This window comes from Ovis canadensis, chromosome 15, assembly GCF_042477335.2.
Source record: "Ovis canadensis isolate MfBH-ARS-UI-01 breed Bighorn chromosome 15, ARS-UI_OviCan_v2, whole genome shotgun sequence".
NCBI lineage: Eukaryota > Metazoa > Chordata > Mammalia > Artiodactyla > Bovidae > Ovis > Ovis canadensis.
The window spans coordinates 60,391,418-60,406,448 of NC_091259.1; the positions used below are offsets into that span (position 1 = coordinate 60,391,418).

Consider the following 15,031-nt stretch of genomic DNA (forward strand, 5'->3'; position numbering starts at 1 on the left):
ATGTCAATGTATGGCAAAACCAATACAGTATTGTAAAGCAAAATAAAGTAAAAAAAAAAAAAAGCCAAATCTGTTTGCTCTGAAAACTTAATTAAAACTGATTTCTACTCTCCCTAAAAACCCTGGTTTCTTATCAGGCTCACAGAGTCAGTCCTAGTTCTCTCAATCCCTCCTCTACAGGCACAGGTGAGAAGGGGGTTTGCTTAGGAAGGAAGGACTACAACTCCCAGAGTGCCCCTGTGCGGTTGTCAGGAGCAACCAAGGAATGCAGACTAACAGACCTGCCACTGGAGTCAGGACTATCCACCTACTGACAACCGGCCAGCCATGGGCCAGGATTATTACTCTGTGCTCCAGATCACTCGCAATTCAGAAGATGCTCAGATCAAGAATGCGTAAGTTGGGGCAGGAGCAAAGCTTTTGGGTTGTGCTGGGACAGGCCTCACCCTCATCTCTTCCAAACTGAACTTTCCTGCACAGTTTAGGGCAGGCAAGGTAAACCATGTTCCTTCTCTTACTTCTTGCACACCCTCATCCTGGCTTTGGGTTGGATCAGGGTTCCCAATTCATCATCCCTTACCCTCTATGCCCTGTCTGTTCTCCTGGGTACCATGGTCTTCCTAGAAATAAAGTGAGAACAAAGGAGACTTTACCCTTAATGTTGTAGAGACCCACATGATTGCGAACGGGAGAGTGACCTGGCCAGATATGTTACAAATTTTATTCTGCTGTCACGTGGGATTTTGATATTGAATAAATCCTATCTCTGAATAGTCCCATCAAGTCTCGGGGACTTTGTAGTATTTCTGAGAAATCTGGGGCAGGAATCAGAAGATTTTTCTGAAAAAATGTTTTTTGGTGAGTATTATGTGGGTTCAGTGTGGTCTCAGCAGCTGGAGATACTACTGTGAATCAGACGTGCAGCTTAATTTTGTTGATGAATACAGATGTTGAATAAGTCACAGTAAGCTTGATGAATGTTACTAAAGGGGACATACAGGGCATGTGGAAGCTATATTGGAAAAAGAGAGACCCCTTCAGTGGCTGTCACAATAATCAAGGCAAAAAGATGAGGCTTGAAGCAGGGCAGTGAGCTGGAGAGAGAAGAGAGAATGGACTTAGTTATTAATTGGATCATTGAGGGGTAAAGAAAAAGGGAGGAATCTAGGATAATTTCATGGACTAGTGACAATAGCTACACTCCATTGAACTGTGCAGATGCTGTTCTGAGAACCTTCTATCATTTCATTTAATCCTCACAACAGCCTGAGCGGCAGGTACCATTATTATCCCAGGACCATTTGCCTAGTAACCGGCAGAGCGAATATTCAGTCACCTTGCCTACTATTGTTGCCTACCATGGATCACATCCAGTAAGGGATCTCAGTGAGCTAACTGGAGAGAGTCTACAGTGGTTGAGAAATAAGACACAAACTCATGAATCAATTAGAGAACAATTCAGGATAGTCTGTGATGTCATCCACCGTTCATAGCATTTGGTTGGCCAGTGAAACGTGTCTAGGGAAATGTCACAAGGAGAAAGCGCAGCTGGAAAGCAGAAAGATAACCTAAGCATTAGAAGCATTGTTTCCATGGGGAAACAATGGAAACAGTGAGAGACTTTATTTTGGGGGGCTCCCAAATCACTGCAGATGGTGACTACAGCCATGAAATTAAAAGATGCTTGCTCCTTGGAAGGAAACCTATGACCAACCTCGGCAGCATATTAAAAAGCAGAGATATTACTTTGTCAACAAAGGTCCGTCTAGTCAAAGGTATGGTTATTCTAGTAGTCATGTATGGATGTGAGAGTTGGAATATAAAGAAAGCTGAGCGCAGAAGAATTAATGCTTTTGAACTGTGGTTTTGGAGAAGACTCTTGAGAGTCACTTGGACTGCAAGGAGATCCAACCAGTCCATCCTAAACAAAATCAGTCTTGAATATTCATTGGAAGGACTGATGTTGAAGCTGAAACTCCAATACTTTGGCCACCTGATGGGAAGAACTGACTCATTTGAAAAGACCCTGATGCTGGGAAAGATTGAGGGCAGGAAGAGAAGGGGACGACAAAGGGTAAGATGGTTGGATAGCATCACCGACTCAATGGACATGAGTTTGGGTGGACTCCGAGAGTTGGTGATGGACAGGGAGGCCTGGCGTGCTTCGGTTCATGGGGTCGCAAAGAGCCGGGCATGACTGAGCGACTGAATTGAACTGACTGAAGCATTAGAAAGAGTGAGGTCTGAACCTAGGTTCTCTTACCTGTTAGCTGTAGGATCTGGGCAAATTACTTAACCTTTCTGAACCTCAGTCTTCCCATCTCTCGAAAAAAAAAAAAAGTTGTTGTGGTACTGAAATAGAATTATATGAGATAATGAGATGAAAATCCAGAGCAGTCATTTGCATCTGAAACCATGTCTTATAAAGAGTGATTAAAAAAACAATTTATGTTCTAAATGACAGTTTTTAACCCTTCTTCCCTGAAACAACCCTTAAAGCGTGAATCACTTGTTTGAGACACTCCGTTATGGGAGTACCTAGATTTTGACACACACGCACACCCAAAAGACTAAACATATAATGAAGTAAAGTACCAAAGTGATTCATAATCACCCAGCTATTAAGTTCTTATTCATTTTAGGCTGCCACTTCTAGGCTGTGACTTCACCCCTTTCTCTCCCACTCAGGAAAGCAGGTGCCCCAAGAATCATCTTAAAATCCCTCAAGTTTATATGAAAAGCTGAACTCTTCTCAAACCTCATTACTTTTACTCACTGTTAGAGTTTTATTGCAATTCTCATACTTAACTACAACCTTTGCAAATGAGAAGGGCTGATTTGGGACTTTCAGGGAGGCTGTGACAATTGCCTTCAAGTCCTTCAAGGTGGAGCAGATTCTATCTGTAAGGCCCCAGATCAGAACTGTGACCCTTGTGGATGGAGACAGAGTTGCAGAACAGCAGACCCAGCTCAGGAAGAGAAAAGTGTTACTCAAGAGTCAGAGCGGTCCCACAGCAAAAGGGGCTGCCTTGTGGAATGGTGAGTTCATGTCGCTCATTCACTCATTGCACTTGGTGAGAGGCACTGAGGACGCAGAACTGGACACAGCAGCTGAAGGGACTCACTCACAGGCCCATCAAACAGCGGGAGCACTGTGTGCTAAATACCAGCATCAAAGGCACTGGTGCTGCTGGAAAGGAAATCTAATCTAGAATGGAGGCTGCAGTCAGGGAAGGCATCCTTGAGGAGCGGACCCCTGAGTTGAATGTGGAAAGATGAATAAATATTTGCCAGGAGGAGATGAAGGGGGCTGGAGAGGGTTGATCATTCCGGGTAAAAGCAGGAGAGTGTTGAAGGCATGAGCAGTGCAGCGTGCAGAGTGCAGAGCCTGGAGAGAAGAACCAGAGAGGCTGTGGCAGCAAGGAAGGGGAGTGAGTGAGAAGGGCGGAGTGAGAAGGAGGAGTCGAATCTGAGAGACATTCGGGTTTTACACTAAATTCAAAGGGCGGGGATTTCCTTGGTGGCCTAGTGATTAGGATTCAGCGCTTTCACTGCCATGGCCTGGGTTTAATCCCTGGTCTTGTGCAGTATGGCCAAAAAAATTTTTTTTGAGTTTTTATGGGACTTCGCTAGTGGTCCAGTGGCTAAGACTCCACACTTCTAATGCAGGGGGCCCAGGTTTGATCCCTGGTCAGGGAACTAGATCCTACATGTTGCAACTGAGAGTTTGAAAGCATCATTTAAAAGATCTCAAATGCCGAAATGAAGATTAAAGATTTCTCATGCCAGTACAGCAAGATAAATATTTTTAAAAATGTTTTTGTTGTTTTAAAAAGAGAGAAACTCTGGAGCTGGATGAGATTTGAATCCTGACTCCTTGAAGGAAAAACAAAAAAAGACAAAGGAGGAACCAGTGAAGGGTTCAGGCAGAGAGTGACTTGGTCAGGGAGCATCTTAAAAGGGCGAGTTAACCAAAAAGAGAGAAATCAAACTGGTGGCAGCACACGGAATAAACTGGAGTCGGGGGCGGGTGGGAGTGGGGGGAACTGGAAATAGGAAGACATGGTTCTGCAATAGTTGTGGAAATGAAGAGGCAAAAAGAAAGCATTATCTAGAACGAAAAGCCAGTGTGAGTTTTCATTGGAACAGGGGTGTAAGGGTCAAAGGAAAACTTGGAGCCAAAGATACTCAGCTTTTCCACTTCAGGTTCTGTACAAATGGCAGGCAGCTGACAGCAGAGCCAGCTCTGAGCCTTGGACTGTGCCTCAAGGTATTAATCCTTCTTCTCTAGGTACCGGAAACTTGCCCTTAAGAACCACCCGCTGAGATCCATTGAGCCAGGTGCAGTGGAGACATTCAGGCAAATAGCAGAGGCCTACGATGTGCTGAGTGACCGTGAGTGACTGGGGCTGAGCGTGAGGGTGGCTCCTCTGCAAACCGCCCCCCCCTTCAATGTCATTCCTTCAATGTCATTGCTTACTCAGAAGAGTGTCAGGCTTTCTGAGGGGGCCCAATGGAGAGCAAGCATTCCTCTTCCCGGCCCAGAATCTAAGCAAAGTAGACACAAGCTAAGGTAGAGGACATGGTGTGGAGAGCCCCCAGATTAGGCTGACCTGCTTCCCGAGTCTCAGCAGTGCAGGGCCCGGGGCAGGGGCTCCCCAACACCGCCCAGGCCTCACCTGTCCCCTGCAGGGGTGCAAAGTGAGATCCTTGCTGCCCAGGGAAGAAGGCTAAGGCTGAGGCAGACATACCCAGTTATTCCCAGAGTGCCAAGAAGCCAAATCTCTCTCTCCCTGAGGACAGCATAAGTACCAAGGGACAGAGAGAGGTCTGTGATTGGGAAATCTCTCTCTGCTATGGCAACCTGAAGCCTGGGGAAAGAGATCCTCGCCTCTGTGGGGTGCAGTGCCCACGTGGGTTCCCTAAACACTGTCCTGGAGGCTGTGTGGATACTGTGCAGAAGAGTGGCCAGAAGATCACTAAAGTTTCCCCAGCCCCAGGTTTTCAGGACTTTGGATTTCCAAGCTCTAGAATTTGGCAGCTCTTGACTTCTTATATCCTACAGGCTCAAGGCACTAGGACTGTATTTACCCACATAAGACAGTAGCTGTAATGACTGAGTTAAACCAAACGCCAGCTCAATAGCCCGACCCTCAGTCTCCTGGTTTCTTCTCCAATCCCCAACCCTCCCCAGCAAGTTTTAGTTTTTCTCATCTCTCCTCTGGGCTATGGGGCCATACGTAGGTCCACCCAGGGTGAAATTAAATCCCTAACTTCTAGTGTCTCCCTCTAAAGACTTCCAGACCATGGCCACTTTAGAAATAAGGCTGTTTTCACCCTGCTTCTTCCTCTCTGCCCCATATCCTCTGGCTTCCCAGCCCTCCAGCTCTCTTAGCCCCCATGCTGGCCCCTTGTCAAGGTGACGCATATCCACAGCTGTGAAAAGAGGCATCTATGACAAGTTTGGAGAGGAGGGTCTGAAGGGCGGAATTCCTCTGGAGTTTGGATCGCAGACCCCATGGACAACTGGTTACGTCTTCCATGGCAACCCAGAAAAGGTTTTCCATGAGTTCTTTGGAGGAGATAACCCCTTTAACGGTAAGAGGCCCTGCCTGCCCCTCTGCCTTACTAGGGAAGGATATAGCTGTAGAAGATGCTTTTCTTTGAGTAGTTTTGTTTACTTTAAGAAATATATATATAGTCATAAAATATATATATAGAGAGAGAGTCATCCATGCTCAGTCGCTAAGTCGTGTCCAACCGTGACCCTGTGGACTGTAGCCCACCAGGCTTCTATGTCCACAGGATTTCCCAGGCAAGAATACTGGCATGGGTTGCCATTTCTCCAGGGGATCTTCCTGATCCAGGGATCAAACTCACACCTCCTGTTGTCTCCTGTATTGGCAGGTGGATTCTTTATCACTGCTGCTGCTGCTAAGTTGCTTCAGTCATGTCTGACTCTGTGCGACCCCATAGACAGCAGCCCACCAGGCTCCCCTGTCCCTGGGATTCTCCAGGCAAGAACACTGGAGTGGGTTGCCATTTCCTTCCCAAATGCATGAAAGTGAAAAGTGAAAGTGAAGACGCTCAGTCGTGTCCAACTCTTAGGGACCCCATAGACTGAAGCCTACCAGGCTCCTCCATCCATGGGATTTTCCAGGCAAGAGTACTGGAGTGGGGTGCCATTGCCTTCTCCACTTTATCACTGAGCCACCTGGAAAGCCCCATATATATATATATATATATTTTAAAAACCCTATTTATTGAAAAAGAAATAAATTTCAGCCCTCCATTCCTTCCCCCAGAAGTAGCCACTCACTGTTACAGTTTATGTATCCTTCTAGAAATATTCTGTGCATTTATGAGTTTAGATTTATTTTCACACAGCCTTTCATCTTGTTAAGGAAATGGGACCACACTGTTTACACTGATTTTTTTCACTTATATCTTAGAGATTCTCTTATTATACATTATATTACATACAGATCTACCTTATTTATTTTAATAGTTGCATATAAGATTCCATTGTACAGCACAGAGCTGGGTAGGGGTAGAAGAAGTTGAGGAAAGAGGAGTTTGGGGACATATTGGTGACCTCTCTAACTGGTTAGTGATTAACCCTGCCTTTCCCGGATCTCAGCTGCTGACTTTATAGGAACTTGAGTCTGAGATCTGTAGTGGTCTTGAGCTGGGCTGAACAGTGAGGAGAAATAAAGTCTGGGGGAGGGTAGGGAGGACTGCATGCTGTGACCGGTCTTCTACGGAAGCTAACACGTCATTTCTGGCTCTACCAACCACTGCCACCAGAGGACACTCCTCCCACTCCTGAGGCAGCCAGAGTTGAGGAGCACTTGCCCAGAGTTGGGGGAGGGGAGGGGGGGATGGGAGATAGGGAAGTGTGGGTGAAGGGAGTCTAAAGAGGAGGATGAAGCGGTGGAGAGCCTCAAGAGATGATTATCTTTGGATCTGCAATTGAGGATTTACTGAGTCCAAGCTTGTACTGCTCACTTCAGGACAGGCCAATAAATTAACAGATGGGTTGTTAGGTCAAGGAATAGCAACTTTATTTGCAAAGTCAGGAGACCAAGAAGATGGTGGGACCCATTGTGCCAAAGAACCATCTTGCCTGAGTTAGAATTCAGCCTTCCTTTAAACTAAAAGGGGAGGAGTGAAGTCAAACATGACTATGTCAAAGCCTTTGACTGTGTGGATCAAACAAACTGTGGAAAATTCTGAAGCAGATGGGAATACCAGACCACCTGACCTGCCTCTTGAGAAACCTTTATGCGGGTCAGGAAGCAACAGTTAGAACTGGACATGGAACAACACACTGGTTCCAAATAGGAAAAGGAGTACGTCAAGGCTGTATATTGTCACCATGCTTATTTAACTTCTATGCAGAATACATCATGAGAAACGCTGGGCTGGAAGAAGCACAAGCTGGAATCAAGATTGCCAGGAGAAATATCAATAACCTCAGATATGCAGATGACACCACCCTTATGGCAGAAAGTAAAGAAGAACTAAAGAGCCTCTTGATGAAAGTGAAAGAGGAGAGTGAAAAAGTTGGCCTAAAGCTCAACATTCAAAAAACTAAGATCATGGCATCCAATCCCACCACTTCATCGAAAATAGGTGGGGAAACAGTGGAAACAGTGTCAGACTTTATTTTTCTGGGCTCCAGAATCACTGCAGATGGTGACTGCAGCCATGAAATTAAAAGACGCTTACTCCTTGGAAGGAAAGTTATGACCAACTTAGCATATTAAAAAGCAGAGACATTACTTTGTCAACAAAGGTCCATCTAGTCAAAGGTATGGTTTTTCCACTGGTCATGTATGGATGTGAGAGTTGGACTATAAAGAAAGCTGAGCGCCGAAGAATTTTGAACTGTGGTGTTGGAGAAGACTCTTGAGAGTCCCTTGGACTGCAAGGAGATCCAACCAGTCCATCCTAAAGGAGATCAGTCCTGGGTGTTCATTGGAAGGACTGATGTTGAAGCTGAAACTCCAATACCTTGGCCACCTGCTGAGAAGAGCTGATGCTGGGAAAGATTGGGGGCAGGAGGAGAAGGGGACAACAGAGGATGAGATGGTTGGATGGCATCACTGACTCAGTGGACATGAATCTGGGTAAACTCTGGGAGTTGGTGATGGACAGGGAGGACTGGCGTGCTGCAGTTCACGGGGTGGCAAAGAGTCAGACATGACTGAGCGACTGAACTGAACTGAAAGTCAAACATCTCCTAGTTTCACTCAGCCTTAGAAGAGGATGTATTCATTTCTTCCTCCCTTCAGTCATTCATAGGTGAGCCTGGTCAGCATGTCTCCTGTGAGCGGAGCAAAGGCATTTTAGCTTAATGTTCATCACCTGGGAGGCGGGGTTCCCAGTTGTTTAGTTGCTAAGTTGTATCTGACTCTTTGCAACCCCATGGACTGTAGCCCACCAGGCTCCTCTGTCTGTGGGATTTCCCAGGCAAGAATACTAAAGTGGGTAGCCATTTCCTTTTCCCAGAGATGGGCCTTTATGTATAATTTAAGCTTATAAGCAATATCCATTTAGTGATTACCTTGTAATAGAATTCAAAGGTGCTTCCCTATTACAAGGGCAGCACACTAGCCTGGCCAAGCAGGCCTCAAGTCTGTGAGGTGGGAATGAGGGGCTAGGTGTTACACTTGGGGACTGAAGAGGTGAGGGATAGTCTGTGAATCTGAGTTTCTGGACATAATTTCTCTTACTCCTCACCTCTCCCCACCTCCTGCAGAGTTTTTTGATCCAGAAGGAAATGAGGTGGACTTGAAATTTGGGGGGCTCCGGGGCCGAGGGGTCAAGAAACAGGATCTTCCAATCGAACGAGACCTCTACCTGTCCCTGGAGGACCTATTTTTTGGCTGCACCAAGAAAATTAAGATCTCCCGAAGGGTGAGTACTTGGGAGCCATCTTCTATCCCCTCCAACCCTACTGGTCACCTCCTCCCTGATCCTAAGTGGAGACCTCAGCTATGGTCTCACAGAAGCATAGAATCTTAGATTTGGAGCCCTAGGATGGTTGAATTCTAGAATCTGAAGTTTGGAAGGGACAGTTGAGGGTTTTAGCATGGCTCTTTCCTCCTGTAGGAATCCCCTCTGTGTGCTTTCCTACTGGGGACCAACTCTTTCCCTTCTCAGCTCAGCCCCATCCCTGAGGGAAGTGGGAAGGCTCTGGACGGGAGGAGTCGCCTGTGAATTCTGCCCTCTGGGTGTTTCCTGCCAGTCCCCTGCAGGTTTCTTCTGGGTGTTCGCCTCAGGAGTAAGAAGGAGCCATGTGGGCATGAGGGTGGGCCATGGCATGTTTCCGAAGGGGACTGGTTGAAGAAGACCCTCAAGTGCCTCAGGTCCCAGACCCCATCCTGGCCCCTGTCCCTTGGTCCAGCCCTGTGCTAGGCACCCAAGCAAGACCCCTCACACATCTGCCCAGCAGAGGAGATGCCAGCCGCAGCCATGCTTTCCATGGAGGGAGGGCACCCAACTGGGCATGTGACTGGGAAATAGATGGACGATAGAGGAATGCTTTGGGAGAGGCCAAGACATGTTGCCCTCCGTTTTTTTCCCTTTGGGATTAAGAGATCTGCCAGAGGTTCCAGGTCAGAGCCTCTGGGGTGGGAGAGCAAGTCAGTGCGTGTTCACCGTGTGTCTGTCAGTCATTAAGACCACGTAATTTCTAGGGCTGGAGTTGTGACCTTGATCAACTCATGGGGAATGCTTGGCACCTCAGGCCCCAACCCTATGACATATCCTGCCATCCTGGAATCATAAGTTCTTGATTCCAGTGGAATAGGATGGGAGTAGGGATGGCTCAGACAGGTTCTCCCAGTGCTGGAGGACTGAGCTGCACACAGATCCCATGGAGCATCTTTCACGTGTGTTAAAGCCAGCTGGGAAATCCTGAGCCTACCTCCTTCCCCATCATCTCGCTACAGGTGCTGAACGAGGATGGGTACTCCTCTACCATCAAAGACAAGATCCTCACTATCGATGTAAAGCCTGGTTGGAGGCAGGGCACACGCATCACCTTTGAGAAGGAAGGGGACCAGGTGAGGGTTGGGAAAGCTGTCTAAGGTCAGTTACCTGGGTTCATGTGATGGGAAGACTGAGGAGGAAGGAGGCCCCTGGGAGCCCTTGTCTGGAAGGGAGACCAGTCTGCAGGGGAGATGAGCTGATCCCTATTGCCTCTTCTGAGGGACAGAGCCTCCCACAGTGCCTCAGTGAGTGGGTCACCCAGGACTTCTCCTCATTTTGCAGAGTGAGAAACAGGCCCAGAGAGAGAAGGGACTTGCCCAGGGCAAGAGCACCAGAGCTGAAAGAAGATCCCAGTCCTAACATCAATGCTCTGATTTTCTTTTCAAAAAATTATTTACTTATTTGGCTGTGCTAGGTCTTAGTTGCAGCATGTGGGAATCTAGTTCCCTGAGCAAGAATCAAACCCATGACCCTGCACTGGGAATGTGGAATCTTGGACATTGGACTGTAGGGAAGTACCCTTCCTGATTTTCTTGTGTGTTTCTCTGAGTAAAGCTCAATTGTAGGAGCTACTCAGAAGCCATTTATTTATAATAATTTTAAATTACTTATTTAAATAAGAATATAAAATTATTGTCCAAAGTGTGCTGATTCCTCAAATTCTGAAAAGAGAAGGAATGATGGTATTTTTGGAGCCAGAGAGATGAATTCCTCTGCCCATATCTCTTGCCTTTCTCACTTATGAAACACCTACTTCTGAAAACCCACTTCAAGACCTACCTCTAGGACTTCCCTAGTGGTCTAGTGGCTAGTACTCTGCATTCCCAGTGCAGGGGGTCCAGGTTCCATCCCTGGTCAGGGAACTAGATTCCACATGTCACAAAACCAAGATCCATCACAGCCAATTAAATTAAATTAAAAAAAAAAACCACCCAATTCTAAAGCTCCCCTCTGTAGGCAGCCTTCCCTGACCTCTCTCTGAGCTGCCACCGCTGGGTTCCCTTTATCTCAGTCTTGAGGATTCACTGTGTCCCTGCTTCCCCCAGACTGGAAACCCTGGTGGGTAGGGGCCAGTCTGATTCCTCTGTTCCTCTGTTGAACTCCCACAGGAGCTCCAGCAGAGTTCTGGGGCTTCATGAAGCTTGGCAGGACAGTCTTGCAGGCAATACTCTGACCCCAACCCAGTATGCTGCCCTCCAGCTGTGTTGATCTACTTGGGCTGCAGAGTAATGGCAAGGGGAGGGTGATGGGCAGGGAGTGGGTGTGTGTAGTCATTGGGGTAGGTTTCTTTCTAAGGCCAAAATGGAAAGGCCCTTCCAGAAAAACTGGTCTAATCTCCTTGTTGTTCAGATGAAGATTTGGAGACAATAGAGAAAGGAACTTGGCCAAGGTCCATAGCCAATTAGTCCATGTCACCCCTTGGCCTCCCCTGCCCAGGGTCCCAACATCATCCCAGCCGACATTATCTTCATTGTAAAAGAGAAGCTACACCCTCGCTTCCGCAGGGAGAATGACAACCTGTTTTTTATGAACTCCATCCCCTTGGGCAAGGTGAGTGGGCACAGTGGAGGAGCAAAGGGTGGGCAGATCACCTGGGCTCCACCAACCCCTTTACCTCCATCATAACATATATCAATGTCACTCTTTTCTCCCAGACTGTGAACTCCGGAAGGCAGGTAATTGCTCAGTTCACTCACCTGTTAGTCCTTGAACATCCTTTTGTCTCCTTGAGGTCCAGCTTAGAGCCTGGCATCAGATAGTCTCATAAAGTACCTTCCAAACAAAATGGACATAGGGACCACTCCCACTTTTGGCCTTCATGTCCCCTAGGCTCTGACCTGCTGCACCGTAGAGGTGAAGACCTTAGATGACCGTCTGCTCAACATCCCCATTAATGACATAGTCCAGTGAGTCTATTTACTTGGGCCCCAATAGACGGGAGAAGGGCTTCCTGGTCCTTAGAGGCTTGCCTGGTACAGTTGTTCAGGTGGCACCCAGTTCAAGGGGGTGAGAGGGATCGAAATCCAGCCCCCATTCTGGCCAAGCTGTGGGCTGCATTTATTTGACAAATGGAGTGCCTTTTTCACTTGTATGAAGTCATCGTGGAGGCTAGAGGCCCCCATTGTTAGGAAATCCCTGTTGTCCTCATCCTCTAGAATTTCCAGAACTCTGAGATGCATCCCCCAAGCCCCTTCCCCAGTCCTCTGTGTGAGAAGCTTGGCAACCAAGCACTCCCCACTCCAACCCAGGGTCTGCTCACTTTCCTTCCCTCCTTGTCCTGGTTTCCATCTAAATGAGATTCCTGGAATCCTCTGGAATCACAGACTCAGTGTAAATGGATTTCCAGGGAGCAAGCTGTCTGGAACAAGCCAGTCTCCTCTCCCCTGCCACTGGTTCTAGAAGCTGGTGACTGCTGCATGCCTGAGGTTATGTGAGCAGGGGCAGATGTCTGGCTCTCGTGCCCTCTGAGTTCCCTTCTTTCATCTTCCCCTATCTCAGCCCCAAGTACTTCAAGAAGGTGCCAGGGGAGGGGATGCCACTGCCGGAGGACCCCACCAAGAAGGGGGACCTCTTCATTTACTTCGACATCCAGTTCCCCACCCGCCTCACACCCCAGAAGAAGCAGATGCTGCGCCAGGCGTTGCTGACATAACGTAATTCGTAACTAGGGTGGGCTGGAGGCTGAGCAGGGGGAGGGGAAGGTGAGCGGGGCCTGATCCCACCCCTACCCAGCCTCAGGGTGTGCAGGGGAGCCTGCCCACTGCACAGACAGGACATGAGGACTGGATGGCATGGGACTTTTGAACTGACACAATAAAGTTTTATTTCCTATCCTCCAGCTACACCCAGGAGAGTTATGTGTTAGATGGAGAAGAGCTTTATACAGCCCTTCTCGTGGAGCAGAGGCAAGGGCGGGGCCCAAGAAATTGAGGAGCTGGGACCCCATCCTATGTGAGCCTGGCCAGGTCTCTGAGGGTTCAGAGCCTCTGTGCTCCCACCTTGATAGTGAGGTGCAGTGAGGCATCATCTCTGAGGGTCCCCAGATCTATTTCTCATGACACAAACTCTCTGGAAGGGCAGTCTCTAGTGTGATATAGTCACAGTGTACTCAGGAAAACTGAAGCACAGAGAGCAAAACACTTGTCCCAGGTCACACAGGGCTCAGTGGCAAAGCTACATCAGAACCTTGAAGGCCACTTCTCACAACTTCACTCTGCTTAGAGGCAGCGCAAAGGACACAGTGCCAGAAATGGCTTAGGTTTCTGCCTTGCCAGTCTCCATTGCTGGTTCTGTGCAGTGGGTCCTGAGCTAGAACTAGGCAGGTTCTTAGAACTGGGCTCTGCTTCTAATCCTGCCCCTGCCCCTTTGGACATTATTATCCATCTTGCTGGTAAGGCAGAACCCCTAAGCCTCCTCAGGCTGCTCACTGATGTGAAGGTGCTTGGTGAACTCATGGCATAGGTATCAGGGTTACAGCATTGCTGCCAATATGGCCTATGGGAGTGCCAGCCTCCAGGCCCACCTGGGCTTGTGCAGACCACACCTGCTTCCCCAGTCTGCCTTCTGTGCCCGGGGAGGCACCCCTCACTGAAGTCTGGGCTTGGGCTAGGAGAGATTCAAGCTTATGACAGAGAGGGTGGACACTTACATGGAATGACTTAAGAGACACCAGAGGGAATTCCCTGGTGGTCCAGTGGTTAGGACTCTGCTTTCCCTGTCAACAGTGAGGGTTCAATCCCTGGTTGGGGGACAAAGATCCCATAAGCCTCGCAGTGCAGCCCCTCCCCCCAAAAAAAACAAAGAGGTGGGCCAAAAGAGGGCCCCGTAGAATAGATATTGCTTCAATTCCACCATTCAAAATATCATATTAGCTTAAGCCATTTCAAACCATCAGGGAGAAAGCCGCAGACCTTGAGATGTAGAATCTGACCCACGGTTCATTAAATAATGTGGGCTTTGGAGTTAGGTACACCCCCAGTTCTTGCCAGCTGTGTGCCTTTGGGCAAATTGCTTCACCTCTTTGAAGCTATTTATGATCCCTATCTTGCAGGCCGAGGATTCCACACCTTACTTCTGAGCTGAAGTCTTATAGCCCCCAAGGACAGGGTTAGGTTATGAGTGGAAACCAGAGGAGTGGAGCAGACTCTGCCGTGAGGCAGGACCTAGGTGGAGAGATGGTACTAGATGCCCTGGTTTGACAGCGAGTGGGTGAGGACCTGCCTGGTGAAACTCTGGCAGTCTAGCTCTCCTCTAGGCCAGCAGCAGGGCCTGCTCCTAACCTCTGCCTCGTGGTGATTCTCAGGGAAGCTTGGTTTCAGGCCTGCTGAGAGCCATTTAGGAGATTGTTATTAGGTCAGTGTGGTCTTCAGTGCTGCATGTCTGGTGCAGGCAGCGAGGGAGGAGTTACTGCGGCCTACTGGTATGCTGGTCAGTGTTCCTACAACCTCTCCCAGCTCGTGTCTCAGGATCATTCCTAGAACAATGAAGTCTGGTGGTCTCATGCCCAAGCGAGTGTCTGAAACACAAGACTGTTCCATGAGCCAGCTGACAAATACACCTGGGGCAACAAACTGCCCCTCGGTTTCCTCTCGTGCAAAACAGTGAATAACCTGTTTCACAGGATTAATGTGAGAATTAGGGTGGATTAAGCACACTGACTGGATCCCCTGTTTAGGCTGACCCCTTGCCACCCTGGCTTGATTCATGACACCCAACCTTGTCCCTCCTGGGGACTGAGACCTCAGCTCAAGTGAGGAATCCTGGGCCCTCTTTCCTTCTCCACAACCCTGACATGTGAGACCCCTTGCCTGAGCACTGAAGAGCCCAGCCTCCAACTCTGACTAGTGGGGAAGGCCTGGTAGCACCAGCTGGCTGAAGCAGGAAGGTCTCTGGGCCTGGCTCCACAGCCACCTAACAGGACTCCTGAAGGACCCCAGCACCAGCTCCCCAGCACTGGTACACAGGGGGAGGGAGGAATCTGGTTCCCAGACTCAGTTCAGCTGCAGATCTCCTATGTGTCCTTGGCTGCATG

General features: G+C 48.5%; 1 protein-coding gene across 1 annotated transcript; it reads left to right on the top strand.

The window, feature by feature from the left end:
- Window positions 1-241: 241 nt before the first annotated feature.
- Window positions 242-12,838, top strand: DNAJB13 (DnaJ heat shock protein family (Hsp40) member B13). Its single transcript, XM_069553033.1, has 8 exons — window positions 242-395; window positions 4,292-4,395; window positions 5,437-5,598; window positions 8,765-8,922; window positions 9,960-10,073; window positions 11,437-11,550; window positions 11,830-11,906; window positions 12,499-12,838. Exons 1-8 carry the CDS (start codon window positions 328-330, stop codon window positions 12,650-12,652), a joined length of 951 nt encoding a protein of 316 aa, XP_069409134.1. The 5' UTR covers window positions 242-327; the 3' UTR covers window positions 12,653-12,838.
- The last annotated feature ends 2,193 nt before the right edge of the window (window positions 12,839-15,031 follow it).